The 21,070-nt window shown below is 40.8% G+C and overlaps 1 protein-coding gene across 5 annotated transcripts in view; it reads right to left on the bottom strand.

Annotated features, from left to right (window-relative positions):
- Positions 1 to 1,414: 1,414 nt before the first annotated feature.
- The window catches only part of acot7 (acyl-CoA thioesterase 7), a 52,647-nt gene continuing 32,991 nt past the window's right edge, over positions 1,415 to 21,070 (bottom strand). For all 5 annotated transcript variants that reach the window (XM_056772863.1, XM_056772864.1, XM_056772861.1 and 2 more), the window contains 3 exons: positions 16,915 to 17,031; positions 11,401 to 11,585; positions 1,415 to 2,348 (listed from right to left, as the gene is read on the bottom strand). In XM_056772863.1, coding sequence (XP_056628841.1) covers positions 2,259 to 2,348; positions 11,401 to 11,585; positions 16,915 to 17,031 — 392 coding nt within the window. In that variant the 3' untranslated portion in view covers positions 1,415 to 2,258. The remainder of the gene's footprint in view (positions 2,349 to 11,400; positions 11,586 to 16,914; positions 17,032 to 21,070) is intronic.

Genomic DNA, 21,070 nt, shown 5'->3' with positions numbered 1-21,070 from the left:
GGTTTCTTCAGAATTTGCCTTCCGAAACGCTCTGATTGGTAAAGCTGAGCAGGTCTGTCGTGATTGGTTCCCCGCTTAGAGAGTGTGTTTGAAGATGTCCCAACCATACCATATCAGAGAGTTCCGCTCCTCAAGCTGTTGTGATTGATCGATGTGATTGGTCGATTCAATAACTGCATTAACTCATGTACTGCACTGTAACTTCAATAACTGCACTAACTCATCTACTGCACTGTAACTGTATAACTGCATCTACTCATGTATTGCACTATAACCTCAATAACTGCATTAACTCATCTACTGCACTGTAACTTTAATAGCTAATGTCTGTAACTAATGCACACTCAAGTCACTTGCACTATTGTATAGTCTATATTGTTATCTGTTCATAACCTCCTGTACATTAATGTTCACAGTATATAGCCTTCTGTTTATATTGTTCATAGTACATACCGACTGTCATATTTTCATAGTACATGCCCATTGTATATTATTTTCCTAATATTGTATTCTGTATTTATTAACACTGTATATCCTGCACTTGCTAATTGCACTTCTGGTTAGACCTAAACTACATTTCGTTACACTGTACTTGTATATGTGTAATGACAATAAAGTTGAATCTAATCTAATCTAATCTAATCCACTCTCAGTGCACGTGAATTCATAAACTCTGGCATTTTGCAATAAAAGTAACAATGGTGTCAACTTATCTTCTCATCAGTTAAAAACATGAGGATCCATCCAAGTTTAACTGAGGTCTGCTAGTTCATGAGCAAACGTCAATCTGGGTTAGAGATAAGTTTTTCTACTATGGAGAGTGAAATGACACCGGACCGGTTGGGTTAGACCGGTTATATTAACACTAATGGGAATGTGGGGAATGGCCGCTTTAAACAGATCTTTCACTTTCAGAAGTTCTTCTCCACGATGGCATTGTGGCTTGTGTCTTTCTCCAGCTGTTCGCTGTTAAAAGGCTTATTAACCCGTTGCATTCTGATCACTTTTTACGTCAGTCCATTTTTTTCAAGTTTTTAGCCAGAGGACAAGACTAAGATATCACATCAGAAGGGGTGATATCCTTACATCTGACCCCGGATTTAATTCTTTAAAATTCTTTCCATTTCTATCTTGAGGAACAGTATTCTCTTTACAGTATTAGTCTGACTGCTCAGCCTTTGACAAACATGAGATATTCCTTTTATAGTAGGAAAGGACGAGGGCAGAAAGCTGACAAGTCACTGAATATCAAAGATGGCAGAGGCGTTTCAGAATGAAAAATCTGACATTCCCGCTCTCCCCACAGCTCGACGTCAGGTGACCTGGAAATAAAAGGTGACGGAAAACACTGCGGTCCACTCGCTCGCCCCCGGCCTTCAGTCCCGCTCAACATCACAGCAGCAGCATACCAAGCTTTCGTCTCCCGTCTCATCTTTATTCAGAAAACAGACAGTATACACATGCCATAGGTGCAGAAAAAACAACAAAATACATCTGCTTTATTTACTTTCTGCTTTTTGTTTGTATATTAGACTAAAGCCCATATGTCATATGCCTTCATTTCTGTCAAAAAAAAAAATTTCTCCAATGTGTACATACACCTCATATCTAATGGTTTCAATGAATTGAGGACATCACTAACACATCTGTCCATATCAACATGTCATAAATTATCAATGATCATTCAGAATCTATATAAAAGTCCTTTAAATCCACGCACAACGCTGCTTTAAAGTACAACACTGCGTGTAATGTTACATTTGACCTATTTCATATTTCAATCACAACCAATGTGCAGTTTGTTTATGGTACAAGCAGAATGCCTTTAGCAATAAAGATGATGTCACTGCCTCCCCTCTGTCACATGACGTGTCGTCCCAGCTGAAAAAAAAACATACGAGAACAGAGCTGAACCCAAAATAAATGCACACACTTGTCCTAGTATGGGCTACTTTTGACATGACTGCAAATGAAAACTAGAAAAATATCAACGCAACAATGGTTATGAAACCATCCAAATATGTCATTGTCATTGAACCGTTTTATTTGTGTACAACACAGTTCAGTTGTGCCCATCACTTCAGATCAAAAATACATACATATTTGTGTTTCATGTGACATACAGATACATACATAGTGCTTTGGTATACTGACAATAAAAGAAATGAGTTCAAGTAAAGCAAAACTTCCATAAAGTGGGCTACATGTAGGGGAAGAGAGCGAGAGGTTGATCTGCATGATGATGAAAGTCATTGCGGTCAATCTTGATGTGCGAGTCTCTTTGCTTTGTTCTGCAGGTAACGGGCATTTCCTTCTTCAAAACGCTCCTGCTCCTCCTCACCATCCAACTACAAGGAAGAGAGAGGAGAGACGTCACATGATGTGATGACCACACCACCCAATGAAACATTTGGATTCTACCTTTCAGCTCAGTGCAGTTCGTCATGTGTATGATGTGTGTGTTTTTATCTCTATTGAAGGGCTTTTGGCATGTGTGAATGAAAGATTTTCTTCAAAATAATTCCAAATACAACAAGGCACGAACATTTGATATTATATAACAACATACATTTTACACATCACATATCGTTGGAAGGGAATCCAATCAAAATAATAAGCACCTCTTTATTCCTTACTCTCTTGAAGGTATAGTCCACCCAAAAATTCTGTCATCATTTACCAAAAACCGTTGGTCCCCATTGACTTCTATTGTATTGACACAAAACCACTGCAAGTCAATGGGGACCAACAGGTTTTCTGTTAACAACATTCTTCATAATATCTTCTTTTGTGTTCTACAGAAGAGGAAAAACTCATACAGGTTTAAAATGACAAGAGGGTGAGTAACTATTCTGGGGGCCTATCCCTTTAAACCACATTGGAGGCTCTTGTATGTTGTAAGCAAAAAATTCTTGTTTTACTTTGCCATTTTTGCTACGTCAACAACTAAAACCCATTTATGTTTCAGAAGAGTTCTTACAGATATTTGAAGGTGATGAAAGAGAGCGAACTGTAGATCTGTCAGATGCACATGTTCTTTACAAATATTCTTATTGATGGCTATAAATCACCAGCTAGCGGTGACAAATAAAGGCCGATCTCAAAAGACAAACATTATCACAGACATGAATGTGACGTAAGTGAATCCATTGAACATTACAGGACTGCTGATGTTCAGGCTGACAAACAGAAGACATCTGCAAGCCTTTTTTAACGGGCACAGATACGTCTTCTCCATCACAGCACTCACAATGTCTTCTTTTATTATATCGCATGTGAGGGACTACATCTTTTGAAAGCAATCAATGACATCATCAAAACATCGTCTCAAGCCAGAGAAGAAAGCAAAGCAGCTGTTTGTTATTGGCGTCTGTGACCTTGAAGAATGTGGCGTCTGGCTCAGTGACTGTCCTGTGGCCCAGGGCTCATGATGAGCGACACAGAAACACATCAGGCCACAGGTCTTCTTCAACACATGAAATCAAGCTGGAGGGGAATACAAGACTTCGTCACATATCCGCACGCTGTTATCAAAAGCAAATCTTCAAAATGCCATTCTCATCATGTGTTTGGCAAGGATTCCCGTCATCTTCTACTGAAATTTAGAAATGTCATAAAAATGTATAAAAGAAGAAAAAAGAATCATAAAAGTAAATCGTGTGATGCATGAGGACCAATGACATGTCAGTCAGAATGTTGTCACCCTATAGGCGGTTTTGCACACAAGTGTTGATTCAACCAAGAAAATCAGAATATTTAAAATATAGTGTTTTATACAACAGTTCTTTCTGGTTCTCGAATCTAATTGGGTGAGAGCCATGCGATGTTCCATCATGGGAACTTTACCGTTTGTATCACTCTGACACTAATGGCTGGAGTACACTACAAGACTTAAAATCTGAACTGATATCTTATAACTGTCACGGTGCACAAAGGGACTCAGATGCAGGTAAGGTACAACACGGTTTATTAAACAGGCTTCACTGAGAGAACAAAAGAAAGGCAGGGTGCTCCTAGCCAAACACTCAGGTACACTGCTGTCAGAGAAAACCAAAAAATCCACAAATCCGGGAAAGGAACACGGGAACCAAAAAGAACCGTAAGGGGAGAAAGATAATCCAAACCAGGCTCACGGGTTGCCACGTTCCTAAGAACAATAGGAAAAGGTTTAACAATAAGTACAGCGAGAGCAGCACAGTAACAAATCATTACATCGCCACAATGAGAGCTGGCACAGCCAAGCTCAAATAGGGAAAGCAGCGATCAGGAACAGGTGAGGGTAATTAGTGAAAACAAGGTACCAGATGATCGAAATCTGTAAGACAGAAAATACAGCAGAGAAAATAAAACACCAACCAAAATACAAAAACAACAGGCAAAGCCTGACAATAACTAGACATCATATACTTGCAGACTTTTTGACTGATCAAATCTGTGGACCGGCACATACTTTCTGCAATAAGTCCAGTCTTGTGGTGTATTTTAGCCTTAAGTTAAGTAGGACTGATGAAAGAGCCACATATTCACAGTGCTCAGGTTTGGGTTTACAGTAAACCAGCACATTTATATTGAAAACAATGGAGAAGTACCGCAGTGTCCTTTTACAATCTCTATCCCTTTCATTCACTGGGATGCCTTGTCTTGTTATTTCTCACTAATCACTTGACTGAAGCAACACTGCGCACGTTTAAAAGATATGACGGTTTGGAATTAGAAGCGGGGGTTTGTTTAACTGTTGTGCTGGGCTGGATTTTGTTGAGGAAGGAAGTAGTTCCCCTGTTCCTTTGAAACAAAAGACACTCTGATGTTGTTTATTATTGATCTATCTACACACTTGTGCTGTAAAACTGTTGTATAAATACAATATCACTCTGGTAGTCGTGTGATGGTGATGTGATTGTCTTCTGTACTCGTGCCTCTGACCTAATCACAGCTGTGCTGATATAAGAGCACAATCACACTCCTACTCCAGACATATTGCATTCATACTTTCCCTAATGTATAAATCTAGTTTCACTATTCACAAAACATTTCTTGAAAACATTTGAGCATTATTATTATTCCAATCAAATAATGCCTGATTGTACTATCTTTAACAACATCCAACACAATCACATCATGACATTGTGTTTCAGCTTCAGGTGCTCATGTGTGTTTATTTCACACATAAATCATGTAGTTTCACTGACATCACATGTCATTTAACAAAAGTATCACACAGTATACTGGTGTGGTGATGTAGTCACCTCTCATGATCGGTCACTCATCGGTTGCCTGGTTACCAGTTTCTCTCTCTCTGTTTAAGCGCACTATTGAGTGCAGTCAACACAGTCAGAAAAAGTATTTACATCTCATACCGATTGTAAACTGAAGAGCTCTGAGGACGACTCTGAGTGTAAATCAACACAAAGTGAAGACTGCTTCTCCCTGATCCCTTACTATTGCACTGATAAAACCATAAGAAAGCCCATCGTTTATTCATCATATTTATTGTCAAACTATGGAAATACACATTGCAGTCACCAAAAAACATACACTAGTTACTATACACAACATGAGTTTAGTGTTGAAGTCAGACACATACTGTCCATCTCATTACAGTAAACCCAGCAGAACACTGTGATCTCATGAACGACCACACACATCAAACATCATGTTCTCAGAAAAGTCAAAGATGTGATGTTGATATGGAAGAAGTGTTCATTATCCCGCCAGCAGACTAAGAGAAGTTTGGAGGTGTTCTAGCAAGCTGCCGAGGACGTTCATGTGGACATTAGTCCACTTCAGATTTTATTGAGCAGGAAAAATACACTGTGACTAAAACATGAACACATTTGTCCTTCAGAGCGTGAGAGAGAGGTGTGATGATGATTTCCCCTTTCATCTGTGTGTCCATTTCATTTCTATTCTACACCTACATCATCAACTACATCAGATCTTTCATTCTGTCTTTCTTTACATATTTTGGAGAAAGTTGATAATTAACCAACTGAACTCCATTGTCTGAACCCTAAAGCACTTTAAATATCCTCTCTTGTGTTCCACTAATGATGGACTCAAAGACTTGAGGGGAATATGTACGGGAACACGTCCACAACAGGCAGCTGGTTGTTATTGCACGACATTGGACATATTACATACACGCTTTATCACGCTAATTACACCACAACTTACCTCATAAGTATGTTATTGAACATGACATTTAGATTTGATATAATAAGCTCCTTTTTAACGAATACAGGCCCGTTTACTTTACCTTTGTGTTCAAGTGTCCGGAACATCATTTATAAATAGTTATTAAAAGACAATGAGAATCAAGTATTCCAGGGCGCAGTGTAATAAATGATGACAGATGTTTAGCTGAACTCATGTAACACATCATGTTTTGGTCAATCAGAGAGTTAATCCAGTAATAATGGGATGTTTCATGAGCAGTTGAATGATCAGTGATGATTATCATGAGACACATGTCGCACTCTCACTGCACACACACAAGCAGTTTCTATAAATAAATCTGGATATCATGCTGCAAAGCCAGCGGTTGCTACGGTAACACAGCATGTTTTGTACGGCGTGGATGAGTGTTTGCCAAGCATTAATGTGTTCAGATAGACTGTACTAATCATGCGCTCATTCAACACGGTTCTCTTGGGTTCATCTAAACAATGATATCACATTTTGTGACGTTAATGTCCAAAAGACAAATATATTTCCTATTGAGAATACAAGAAAGGAGTTTGATTTGAAGTGCAGAATGAACAGAAATTAGGTCACATTGCTAAACCCCTGAAGGGTCGGGCAATCCTCACAGCTTTCATTCCGCTCTTCTGATCACTCTTCACCCCCCCTGTCCATGAATCCATTCTGCAGGAGCTAAAAGCGGAGACTATAAAAATAGACATGAAATATCTTCCTCACCGCAGGAGAATCAAAAACACCTGAAGTCAGAAATAGATCCTTCATATACTATTTCTGTTCTGAAAGAGAAGAACATTACGCTCATGCAGCTTTCATTTGTCTTTCTATTTCTGGAATGAAGACATGCAAAACTGATTCTCCATTATTCTCCATTACAATGTTTCTCATGGACCCTAAACCATTATGACCGGCTGGAATACTCCGTTTTATTCTGGACGTTTTGAGGTGTGAGGACTTTCACATGTTTGTAGGCTGGAGGCAGACAACTCTCAGTGTCCTGGTCACTGGAAGAACATCTCGTCAAAGGAGCTGGTATGGATATTGCAGGAGAGAATGTTCAAGGACTGTTGCAAATTTGTGACATTGAGGCATCCAGTTAATGTTGCTGGACCTGAGCTGAGTAATAGAGAGGATGTAGTCACCTTGTAAGGTCACACATCAACACGCCGCACACCAACCACTGTAGAGATGTGAAAGTCCAAACTGACTAGTTAGGAACTGTCTTTAATAAAGGATTTCAAGAGTGAAGAGATTTTGGGGAGGTTTAAAGGAACCTTTTCTAAAACTGGAGACTTCAGCAGACTTGACAGAAAGGTTAGGTCCTTTACTGGATCTGGATGGATTTTCTATTTTCTATTTTCACTCATTAGTCCGAGTGCTGATGATGAATGAGGTCTTTTGTGGTTCCAGGGAAACTATTTTTCATTGTTTTTTAGCTTGAAATGTTGTTCAGTCTTTTGGAGTTGTCTGTCTGGTAGAGGATCAAATATCAACTGATTCATATTCTTCTTGGACAGGCTAAACTAGCACTTTACAAAACAAGGAAGAACAGAACAGAAAGCGGGAGTTGCTGAGAGCATATACTGTACCTTTATTAAAAGCTTTTGTCAATTGAAGAATCGCTGTAGAGAATATGTATTACAAAGCTATGAATGATATCGAACATGGTCAAGAGGAGTCATTGAGTCAAATAAATGCAATCCCATGTCTCCACTTAACCTCTGTGTGGCATGCGTAATTTTCACCCGGTTGATCAGAAATTCTCCTGTAAAAATCAATAAAAGCTTTAACTTGTTTTCAACCTGGCAAATGACTGTAGTATAAAGGGGATAATCCACGGCTAGCCGCAGTTTAAATGAGTTTAATGCATTTTGCATTGGGTGGTTCTTTGCCTCCAGGTGGTTCAGCCGTGGGTTATACCCTACATCTCCAAACCAAGTAGCCTTGCATGAGATTGGCCATGAGAATTTGATTATAATGGTTTTATGTGAGATTATGTTTGTGTTGTTTTGAATTAAGAAATGCCAAATGTACATCTGATTCTTGAATGAGGCATCCATCATCTGACACTGTATATATCAACATGAAGAATGAGATTTATTAATTTAGGAGTATCCAGAATGTGTGGTGTGAGACGTTTAGTGCCGCTAACACAATGATTTACCAACTGAAGGATAGGAACATATAACTTTAATGATTTATGGCAAAACAAATAAAATGGATGAAATCTACAGATACGGTATAAGGTTTGAAAAGGCCAGTAGAGACATGATATCTCACAGTGTTTGTGACACGACTCAAATATGAAGCTGACGGAGGCTCAGTGAACAGAACACAGTGAGCAGTGCAATGCTAGAAAGAAATAATCCTTGAGAACAAAGAAACATCTGTGACCTGACCTGAGGTCAGCGCCAAGAACACTCTGGAGGGACTTACTGGAATGGCAGTTGTGGAGGATATGAGCTAACATCTGCCACGACATCAACAGAGAAGATGATCATCCTATTTCTAGTGTGCTCATGGAAGCAGAACTTGAACTCATATCAGTTTCAACATCAGTGCTGGAAATGCCCGCTGTATTTTCTCTTTTTAAGGCACAGATGCACAAAAGATCTCGTTCTTAGCAGAGCCATAGAGAGAGAGAGTCGCGTCTTCTCCGTTGACTCCATTGGAATAGTTTATTCACAGTGTTATGAATCTCAGAGGTTGAACCCAAGTGCAAGGCAGAAGCAGGACGACAGGAGGTGAAGGGATAACAGGTTTATTAAATATACACAAAGACTATGAAAACACAAAACAAAACCCACAAGGGGGAAAACAGGATAGGAATAAAGTATAAACTTAAACAACAACAAGGACACTGACTACAACTAGACTCAGAAAACAAACACTTGAAACAAAACTAAACTAACACTTACTACAACAAGATGGAAACAGGAACAACAACTAGGCACAGTACAGATCCAACAGGCAAGGTAACGCTTACATCAAACAGGGTATGATATACAATGAACGCGCACTAGACAAAGAAACATGAGGACTCTTTATAGGCAAGGTAATTAACACAAACTAGGAAACAGGAGGGTAGGGAAACAATGACGTGACTCGGGAGGAGTATGGAAGGCCATGAGTGTCAAAACCATCTCTCCCCATAAGAAACAGAGGATTCTGTATGATTCCACCTCTAAACCAAGAAATACCTGACAAGGAGAGGTGGAACCATGACAGAACCCCCGCCTTAAGGAGCAGCACCCTGATGCTCCTCAAAGGCACGAACAGGACAAGGCAGACTGGGACAAAGACAAGACCAAACAAAACATGGAGAACAAGACTAGGGGCAGACAGGCAAGAACAATCTTAGGGATTAGGGTGACTAAGTAAAAATAACAGACAAGGGAGGGGGGGTGGGGGCAAACAAGAAAACATGGGAGGAAGTCCGCCGGCTGGACCGGGCTTGGTTCCGGCTCCTGGACCGGGCTTGGTTCCGGCTCCTGGACCGGGCTTGGTTCCGGCTCCTGGACCGGGGTTGGTTCCGGCTCCTGGACCGGGGTTGGCTCCGGCTCCTGGACCGGGCTTGGCTCCGGCTCCTGGACCGGGCTTGGCTCCGGCTCCTGGACCGGGCTTGGCTCCGGCTCCTGGACCGGGCTTGGTTCCGGCTCCTGGGAGGAATCTGCGGCCGAGCTGGACGCTTGGACCGTCACCTCCCCACGGCGCCCCCCCAAAAAATATTTGGGGTTTGACACCTCTGGACTCGGGACCACCGGACTCGGGACCACCGGACTCGGGACCACCGGACTCGGGACCACCGGACTCGGGACCACACGTCGCCTCTTCTTTCTCCCCCGCTTGCCAGCAGAACTGGTGGGCGGTGGAGTGGCTACAGATGGTGGGGTGAGACCTACGAACCCGATGTGTAGGGCATGACCCTCGGGAATCGAGGCTAGCCCCGCGGAAGAATCCACTCTGGACCACTCACGATCCAGCAGGGTCTAGACAGTGTCCGCGAAGCTCTGGGACTTCAGCTGGCGCATCTCAGCGGGTCCTAGGGGCTCATCGAGGCAACTATTAAAAATTGCCTTTAACTCCGCCTCGTTGAACCCCGAGGACCGCGCTGCAGCCAGGAAGTCCAGGGCAAAGTCCGTCACGAATCTCCCCCGCTGCCTGAGGCCAAACAAGACGTGGGCTTGGTGGCCTCTAGTGGAAGCGATCTCCGCCTCGTCCACTCTACCTGCTGGGTTCCTTCTTGGCGCGTTCATTCTGTTATGAATCTCAGAGGTTGAACCCAAGTGCAAGGCAGAAGCAGGACGACAGGAGGTGAAGGGATAACAGGTTTATTAAATATACACAAAGACTATGAAAACACAAAACAAAACCCACGAGGGGGAAAACAGGATAGGAATAAAGTATAAACTTAAACAACAACAAGGACACTGACTACAACTAGACTAAGAAAACAAACACTTGAAACAAAACTAAACTAACACTTACTACAACAAGGTGGAAACAGGAACAACAACTAGGCACAGCACAGATCCAACAGGCAAGGTAACGCTTACATCAAACAGGGTATGATATACAATGAACGCGCACTAGACAAAGAAACATGAGGACTCTTTATAGGCAAGGTAATTAACACAAACTACAGGAGGGTAGGGAAACAATGACGTGACTCGGGAAGAGTATGGAAGGCCATGAGTGTCAAAACCATCTCTCCCCATAAGAAACAGAGGATTCTGTATGATTCCACCTCTAAACCAAGAAATACCTGACAAGGAGAGGTGGAACCATGACACACAGTTTCAATAGTTCCTGGAAGTTACTTGTATCGCTTGGAGCTGCGACTAAACAGATCAACAGAGGTAAACTTCTAACCATTTAAAGACTAATGCCGTTTAATGAATAAAAAAATGGGAGAAATAAAGTATTTAAAGAGGAAACATAACTTCTGGAACTATCTGAAGGCTCCATGAATCACGTGACACTCCAGTATTTTGGACTTCCGTTGGAAGAACTCTCTCTTAATGGCTATGGTTCTAAGTGTACGGTGATAAAAGTAGGACTTCCTAGACATTATTCTTTTATTATTCTATTCAGACATACAGTACAAGACTGACACGAGTCTGATGGGACTACTCCTCTAATCTGCCCTGATCTGATGAGAGAAAAGCAAAAGTTGTCAAAAAGATGTTGTGCATGGTTCACCTTCAGAGGCGGGACAGCCAGCGGCTTGTTGTCCTTGTCCAGGGAGATGTAAGTGAAGAACGCTGTGACACAGCGATATTTGCCCTTCTCAGCCTCCACCAGTGAATCAGCGTCCACCAAAACCTCGATCTCCATTGATTTATTACTGGTGAAGGTCATTCGTCCAGAGACGGTGATCACACAGCCTGCAGAGGACACACAAAGACATGAATGGCATGTACACGGCCTACACGTGTCTCTTCCTGTCACATGTAAGGATCATGTTGCATGTGCTCATGTAGAGAACAGCTATATGAAAGGATGGAAAACCACTGCAACATATTTAACCGCACATTATAACGTACACACGTGTTGGAGTTCTACTGAACCTCTCAGTATTAAGCATTGTTTATAAAACGGTTCTGGCAACTTTTTAGGTTGGCAGGGAAAGAGTTAAAACCCTCCTAATCCGGGAAATGCACCTAAACATTTTATTATAACCTCAATTTGAGTCGCCAGTGTGTGTGCAGAAGCACCCTGTTGTTATACACATCCATCCATTCTGTTTTTCCTAATGTCATATGAACCATAGCAGTCACACTGAACATCTCCTAGAAAACTGATGTCACTCTGATAAGGCCCCGCCCATGACCGCTCACAGACTCCGCCTTCCCTGTTGAAAAAAACAGCATATGGTGGATTAGGTGTTGTGATGCCGGTTTGACCATCTTAAACCAGCACAAATCAGCATCACAACATACCAGACCAACAAATGCTGTTTTTCTCAACAGGGTTATGAGCATAGATTTCACCTTCAGCCAGAGACGCACTGTCTCTAAGCTAGTTAGATGAGATGGTGGTCTAGTGGGTTAAACCACTGAACTGGTAAATCAAAGGTTGCTGGTTCGATCCCAGCAGCCACCACCAGTGTGTCCTTGAGCAAGACACTTTACTCCATGTTGCTCCAGGGGGATTGTCCCTGTAATAAGTGCACTGTAAGTCGCTTTGGATAAAAGCGTCTGCCAAATGACTAAATGTAAATGTAGTTGAAGCCAGTGACAAGAATGTCTCCAATATAGAGGTCTTCATTTCCTCCCAACATCTGAGCAGAATGTGCAGAAGACATCAGGTGAAGTCACTTTACACCGAGATGCTCCACGAACCAATGTTAGTAAAAGACTGGATTCATAATGGATCATGTTTTCTGTTTTTATAGATATCATGCGTTTATCATGTTAACCGTCATGGATTTAAAGACGTAAGGCGTTTGTACATTCACTCAGACAACAGCGTGCTCAGTTTTTAAACAAATATTTACTTGTGTGCTCTCACTTATACAAAACAATGTGTTTGGATTCTAAAGATGAGAGAGTGTTTCTCATTCGCTTCAAGGACATTGTGTTCAGTGTTGCTGTTGGAAGCACCGGCTCGCAGACTCATGCGCTTTCTGCTGGACAGGGGGCGGAGACCAGCAGCTAATTTGCATTTAAAGAGACACACAGCAAAACCACCTGTTTGTCCTCACAGGCAAGATGAGACTTGTAATATAATACAAGATCTGTGCTGTATTTTCAGCTGAAACACATTCTGTGGTCTCCTAAGATTTACATCCCATGTTGTAAAAGGGCTATATGAGAGGGCCTTTAAAGATGGGGTATAATGCTAAACTAATGTATAGATGTGAGACTAATGTGAGATTGGCAGAAACTGCCTGTGATACACAATCTTTAAGTGTTATGAAGTGAAACGCAAGCATATTGATGATGATTTCTTTTCAGTCCGCTTGTTTTATTTAGTTTATTTACAGCTGTCGTCTGTGTTTTTGTTTGGCAATGGCAGCAGGTATGTGTTAAAATATCACATTGGAGACTGTATTCTGTCGATCGTGACACAAAACAACACAAGATGATATTTGAAACTCCATATGTAGCTGAATCTGTGCTGGTTTAGATCGGCCGCCTCCAGTTTTCCCTTTGTTTTGCCTCCAGCTAGTGCCGTGACGTAAGCGTGACGTCGGTGCAAAAGGGGTTTATACAGACTTGTCTGTGCATGTTTGTGTAACATGACTGTACGGCAGACTCCACTTCTGATGTTTATATAAGAGCGCCACAGACATCATTAAAGCATCACAAACCTCACTAACAACCCACACATGGGCCCGTTCCTTGACAAGAACAATTTCATCCTCCACCTTCACTTTGAACTGCTCCAAAGCAGTGGTACAAATCCTCAGATCTTATTTGTTTTCTGATGAAGCGTGGGATGCTTTCGATATAAACACCTCATTTGGAACATACATGTGCAGCCTCGTGTCATTTCACAGAAATCTTCCTTTGGGATTCATTGAGAACATACAATCTTAAGTGTATAGGAGCGTGTATATACATGTATAGTATGCAGCATGTACAGTATTTACCACAGTGGACTGACTCTGAGAATCCAGAGATGTGAGTTGAGACACAAGCACAGGAGCGGCTGCTGAAATCCCATCAAATCCACTGAATAATTCACAATGCTGAAAGCTTTATTGAGTTCACGTCAGAAAAACACACGGTGTTCAGCAGTATATCAGTCAGAGAAGATTCTGCTGTGTTTATGTCTGCCTTTAGCACATACACAGAGCTTTTATTCAAAGTGACTTACATTTCATTATACTATAACTTTTGTTTCTTAGTAAAGGTGTTCCCATAACCACTGAGCTACAGGGAACATTATTTCTGCTCACGTTGGAAGAATGGGATGTAGTAACGGATGAAAGGAAACGATAATAATCAGATGAATTATTCAGTGAATCTCGTCTGAAGATGAAAACATGAAACCCTTTTCATTGTGTAAACACTGAACATCAATGAGCCCGAGGTGGTCTTTCATCACGTCACATATAACACACACACGCCCGCGCACACACACACGTGCGATGTGTTCACGTGACAGATCAAATGTCCAGCTGCTATTTAAAGCTGTGGAATGACAGTTCTTTAATGTGCAAGAAAGATTTCTGTATCTACAGAGATCAATACGGCCTCACACACTTGTGACAGAAACACATACATTCTGCTGTGAATATACTGTAGATCAATAACACATGACCAGATGTTCACTTCAGTCTGCATGGTTTTTCCTGCATAGAGAATTTGGAGACGGCCGCCTCCGCCTAATTTTGCGCCGCCTCAGCCCCTCTCTACAAAAACTGTGTGGCAGAAAACGCTTTTTTCATGCCATGGACAAGAGTTCGACTCAATAGGCATTTGTAACTGTATTTGTGACATTAGAAAAAGAACTGCCTCAGTTCTGTCGTGACTGGTTAGGTGAGTTTGTTTGTTTTGCACCCTAATGTGTTTTTAGAGGCTTTCAAACTATACATTTCATCACATGTTATGTTTTTAACTTAGCAGATATTGCTCATAAAATCACAATTACTTTTAAAAGCCAGTTTGTGAGCAGGCGGATCACAAGGGCAGCTGCAGACAGCAAGTGCTAATGTTATTCCACTCTGTAAATTAGCCAATATCCTGTAAACAAGTCGTAAATATGGTGTTACTTGCTTTAACATAATATATTTGGATATTTTGTCTTTCAGCTTCGCTTAAGGAATACAGAATAAACCGCTGCTTGTTGCTAATCTACTGTCGCTGAATGTCTGAAAAATTCCCTCATTAAAGACAGTGTGGTGACAGAAGGAGGTGTGGTGATTTCGGCTACATGATGACACATTAAGAAGTGAAGAGACCAAATGGGTCCCGGCCCGCGTCTCACAATCATGTCATCTTTTTCCATGTTGCGCTGTTTGCGTTTGGTATAAGTTAAGGTTTCAGTTAAACCGTGTGCCTAGCTTACAGTAGTAATGCGCAGATTGTAAGAAGCGAGACATACAAGGGCTGTTAGCAATATTGTTGCTTATTAAATCTAATCTATCAAATTTGAAAAGCGGTACATAAATAAATTATGTCACTGAAAACGAACAAACAATCCTTTAATGATAAAACTTGCACTATATGAAAATGAGAAACTGCCTTAAATTAAAATAATAAAAAAATAAAGTTAATTCAGAATAGTAATTAAAAATTAAAATGACTTTAAATGAAAATAGTTTATAAAAAAGTTATATTTTCATCTTAGGGGTTTTAAACATTTGATGACAAATGATAATTATTAATTTTTTATGTGTTGTATAACATCAAGTTCACTTAAAACAACATACTGTATAATACAAAATCAAATCAAAATGATGGTACCATGAAGCGCACATTTTACAAAGTCGTGTGTTCATGCACATGATCAGGATGGTACCGCCTCAGCCTAATTTTGAGCCAGAAATCCCCTGGTCTGAAACATCTGAATCTGTAAATTCATTTCTCGGCCTGATCTTCATATGAGTCATGATTACACACACACAATCTGACTAAACTATTCTTCACAAAGAAAACACACTCTCAAGTGCTGCTTCACGCCATAACCTTTGAGTTCTTAATCACACGTCATGGGTTCTGCCGAGCTTCCTTTATTGTTCTTTGTTTTTTGCTATTTTAAAGCTGTTTTGTCCACAGTAGGATTGTGTGATATTGTAGTCATCATCATTAAAATGAGTAGAAGCTGACCATGAGCTAAAAAACACAACACATACAAATAAATCAATCTATAAAACTGCCTCATGAAATAAACTATAAACAAATGATTAAAGTCAACTCTGCGTGTTCGTGTTAGTTGAAGGTGTTTTCCTTTCAGAAGGTTTCATGGAGATCTTCTGGAGCGAGATGACTTTATCAGATAAGTGTTCTCATGTACCCGCTCCAACTTTCCACCAATCCATTTACTGAAGTTAACAGTGCTATTTAAAGGCCGTCCTGTCACTTCATGTATATCTTTATTTCAGCGAAACTGCAAGAGGGTTTTTTTGGAAAGTTGAGTGATATTATTTTTGGCAGAGTTTATAATGATGAACAAGCTTGAGCCTTTCACATCTCTTTCCTTTTTAGGCTTTATGTTTATGAGAGGCTTTGTGTTTGTGAATATCAGCAGAGGCCTGCATGGAGGTTTCTCCACACAGTTCAAGTTCAAGTTTATTTATAGAGCACGTTTAAGCATGGACCGGGCAAAGCAAAGTGCTGAAAAATGGACATTAACATATCAAAACAAATATAAAGACTATGATGACAAAAAGTATAAAACCAATGTTTCAATGTATGAAAATCCAAGAAGAACAGACGGGATTTGAGGAGGCTTTGAACTCAGAGAAAGGGGAAACCGATCTAATGTGAGTGGGACCAGCTACTTGGGAAGCTCTGGATCCTCTTTAGACCAGTTCTGATGATCTGGAGGAGACGTTTGGCCTCAGAATGTAAACCCCTCGCCGGGCAACATAGGAGGAGTAAATCAGATAGATTCGGAGGAGCAAGATTGTTTAATGAACTGTAGACAAGTAGTAGCGATTTTCAATAATGATAACAGTATGACGAGTCCTGAAGGACACGTGATGGGTGAAACAGAAAGAAAGTATTTTCTACTCTATGAATGTCTGGAGCTTTTCTTCATTACCTTTCTTGATCTTGCGGTGGAAGTTGATGGCGTCCACAGATGCCGTCACGATGTTTGTCTTGCAGTGTCGGACAGCTACGATCCCGGCCACCTCATCCATCAGCTTCATGGTGACACCTGACGACACAAACACCAACAAGCCCTTGAACTATTGATACTAACACATTTATTGAGTCATGCGCTGTATGGATATGCATTATCTATATAAATAATTATTTGATTGTTGAAGTGACATGTTGGTTATCCACCAGCACGTCTCCCAGCACCAGCTGTCAATCAATTGGGGGGGCCTACCGTGGAGCTGTGGCCCAAGGATGACGTCATGTGCTTATTTACCTATTTATAACATTAATCCTTAATTTTGCAGTTGTAACTTTCTGCAAAGCGACGATAGTTTCCTACTGAATGAAAGCTAAGGTTCATCCAAAAAGACGCTATGTTTGTTGTTATGAGTTTCTTCTGAACAAAATTCATTAAATGGGTCGGAAAAGTCACTAAATCTAGCAAAGAAAGTGTGACCGAGAAGCTGCAGCCGTCATGTTGGGAGGGTTTTACATTCTAATTATATTTACTACTAACATTTAATGCTACATAAAATGCTAAACATCAATAATAAGAAAATATGATGGTGTTTTTTATAGCTGAGACAAATTTGAATTGGTTGGAGTTTGGTGGGGCGTTTCCCCATGTTCCCCTAAACTCCACCCTATGGCTGTCAATCAGAGAAGTGGGTGGTAAAACAAACAGTTCATTAATGGGAAACTTTTTCTTAGAGGATTTAAAAGGAGAAAGGCATAAAGAACAGAATTTTTTGTTTTGGGGACAAAAAAACAAGCCTTGATTAATATAAGAACTACACCTCAGTATCACCACAGTTTCTGTGTATCTACACACTTGTGCTGTAAAACTGTTGTATAAATACAATATCACTCTGGTAGTCGTGTGATGGTGATGTGATTGTCTTCTGTACTCGTGCCTCTGACCTAATCACAGCTGTGCTGATATAAGAGCACAATCACACTCCTACTCCAGACATATTGCATTCATATTCAATGACATGAGACACAGCACCGGAGTTTGGTATAAAGAATGAATGGTCTCGTGACGGGGAACAGCACCGGATCAGCTCCAATGGTGCCTCAAGATGCTGTCTAGGTATGCAGCTCAATGGTTTGGAACATCACTCATATAGAGAAATGCTGGAGAGCTGGAGAGATTAATGCATTTCCTTTCGTTCAGGACCAAAGATATTCGTACATGTTCATTTCTTTATCAACTAATGAAGGAATAGAAACGCCTGGAGAGAGAGCAGAATAAAGAACTGATATTACACACATTTCTCATGCATGACATGGTTCTGCTATAGTGGTACAGGGGTATATTCATCACATCATTCCTCTTTTCATGAGAGCATCAGAAGACTTTCGGGAGGGTTTGTGATTATTGTTGGATTATTTAAGAGAGACGTGTGTTTGTTTTGTAACCTCCCTTGACACCATACATGCAGAGACTTGACAGCTGGAGCACATTGAATCAGACGCTTTTAACCACTGACCCTCGGGAAACTCATCTCCAAGTGAGAGTCCCTTAATTTACATTTCACTTCCAAAACTCTGCTGAAGAAAGAGCTTTGATCAGACATCTCCACATTCAAACATACCAAATCCTAAAGAATCACAACACATGACCCCACTAAAGAAATCCAGCCTTCAAAACACAAGCTGCTGAGGCTATAAGAGGAAATGTTGATTATGATATTAACACAATACTCCCGAAGCAGGAATACACATAAACATGCTGAAGTTGTATTTTGGTGAGGTAGGAATAACAGCTCAACATTACCTCCAATTATATGAACTCAGATAAGCTCTCTCTCTCTCTCTCTCTCTCTCTCACTCTCTCTCTCTCTTTCTCTCTCTCTCTCTCTCTCTCTCTCTCTCTCACTCTCTCCCTCTCTCTCACTCTCTCTCATTCTCTCTCTCTCTTTCTCGCTCTCTCACTCTCTCTTTCTCCCTCTCTCATTCTCTCTCATTCAAGATTCAAGATTCAAAGGAGCTTTATTGGCATGATAAAAGAAAATTTACATTCCCAAAGCACACGATTAAATATAAACATGCAGAAATACAGATTAAGATAAAAAATAAGATAGAATAAAATTAATATAAACAGAAAAAGAGTTTTAATTAAAGTTCTCAATGAGGGTGACAGTGTCAGTTTGTGTGTGTTGTCCTGTCAGTGTTGTGTTGTGTTGTGCTGGTTGTTCTTTGGTCGTGGCAGGACTTGACATATCTTGCAGCAGGTTTGAGCTTCTTGACTTTTCTCCCAGTATGTATGAGATCTTGTCCTTTTGTTGAAACTGGTCAAAGTCTTTGTGTAAGTTTGTAAACTGGGGGAAGAATGTTTCTCTGATGTGTGTGTAGTTGGGACAGGAGAGGAGAAAGTGCAGCTCTGTTTCCACTTGATTGTGTGTGCAGTGTGGACACAGTCGCTCTTCTCTCGGTGTCCATGTGTGTCTGTGTCTGCCCGTCTCTACAGTGAGCTGGTGATCACTGAGTCTGTACATGCTCAACACTTTTCTTAGTTTAGGGTCTGATACGCTTGTGAGCTATTCTGACACTTTATATTCTCTCTTTAGTGACAGATAGCATTCCACTTTACTTTGCTGAGCTGTTGCTTCTGTCCAGTGTTTGAGATATTTCTCTTTTTGTCTTTTCATCATTTGGTTTAGTCTGGCTGGGGTTTGGGGTTGTAGAGTTAGTTGTGAGATCAGTTGGATGAAGGGGTTTCTCTCTGGGCTCAGCTCTTGATGACTTAAGGCTTTGTGATGGAGTGTGTCTGTGTCGCTGTTCTTAAGGTGTGTGTAGAATTTTAAAGCTCTTTTTGTATTTTAATGATTAGAGGATACAGTCCTAATTCTGCTCTGCAGGCGTTGTTTGGAGTTTTTCTCTGTACCCGTAGAATGTTTTTACACATTTCTGTTTGCAGAATCTCTATTGGGTGTTTGTCCCATCTGGTGAAGTCTTGGTTGGCGAGAGGACCCCAAACCTCACTTCCATACAGCGCGATTGGTTCTATAATTGATTGTATTATTTTCAGCCAGATTACGGTTGGGATGTCAATTTTAATATTCTTTTTGATTGCGTAAAAGGCTCTTCGTGCCTTGTCTCTCAGGTCATTCACAGCCTTGTTTAAGTTTCCGGTGTTACTAATGTTTATACCGTGATATGTGTAGTTCTTGGTGTGTTCTAGGGGCACGTTGTTTAGTTTGAAACGGTGATGTTGGTTTTGGCTATTGGTGTACATTGATGTCGTAGGTTTTTCCTCCGATGCCACATTGAATCAACTGAAGAAAAAGTCCCTCATGCCAGATTGAGTCAAAAGCTTTTTTGAAGTCAACAAAGCATGAGTAGAGCTTTCTTTTCTTTTGGTTTGTTTCTTAGTCAATTAAGGTATGAAGAGTGTATATATGATCGGATGTGCGGTATTTGGGTTGGAAACCAATTTGGCATTTTCTCAGGATGTTTTGGTTGTTTAGATATTGGAGAAGTCTGCTGTTAAGAATGTTACAGAGGAGTTTACCTAGGTTGCTGTTTACACATATTCGGCGGTAATTATTAGGGTCGCATTTGTCTCCACTTTTATGGATTGGAGTTATGAGACCTTGGTTCCAGATTGTGGGAAATATACCTGTACTTAAGATGATATTAAACAGTTTGAGGATGGCGAGTGTAAGTTTTTGGTCTGCGTATCTAATCATCTCGTTTAGGATACCGTCGATACCACTTGCTTTTTGGGCTTTAAGTTTTGGTATATTTTGGCCCAGTTTAGTGAGTGTGATTGGATAGTCTAAAGGGTTTTGGTAATCTTTAATTGTTGACTCCAGAGTGCATAGTTTGTTGTGTAGGTTAGTTTGTTCATGGTTCTTGTTTATTTTACTAAAGAGGTTTGAGAAGTGCTTTATCCATACGTCTCCGTTCTGAATGGGAAGATCTTCATGGTGGGGTTTGTTAAGTGTGCTCACTCTCACTCTCTCTCTCTCTCTCTCTCTCTCTCTCTCTCTCTCTCTCTCACTCTCTCCCTCACTCTCTCTCTCTCTCTCTCTCTCTCTCTCTCTCTCTCTCTTTCTCCCTCTCTCACTCTCTCTCTCTCTCTTTCC

The sequence above is a fragment of the Triplophysa dalaica genome, chromosome 18, assembly GCF_015846415.1.
Source record: "Triplophysa dalaica isolate WHDGS20190420 chromosome 18, ASM1584641v1, whole genome shotgun sequence".
Taxonomy (NCBI): domain Eukaryota; kingdom Metazoa; phylum Chordata; class Actinopteri; order Cypriniformes; family Nemacheilidae; genus Triplophysa; species Triplophysa dalaica.
Note: the sequence above shows the minus strand (reverse complement) of the source record. Positions and strands in the feature narration are given on the sequence as shown.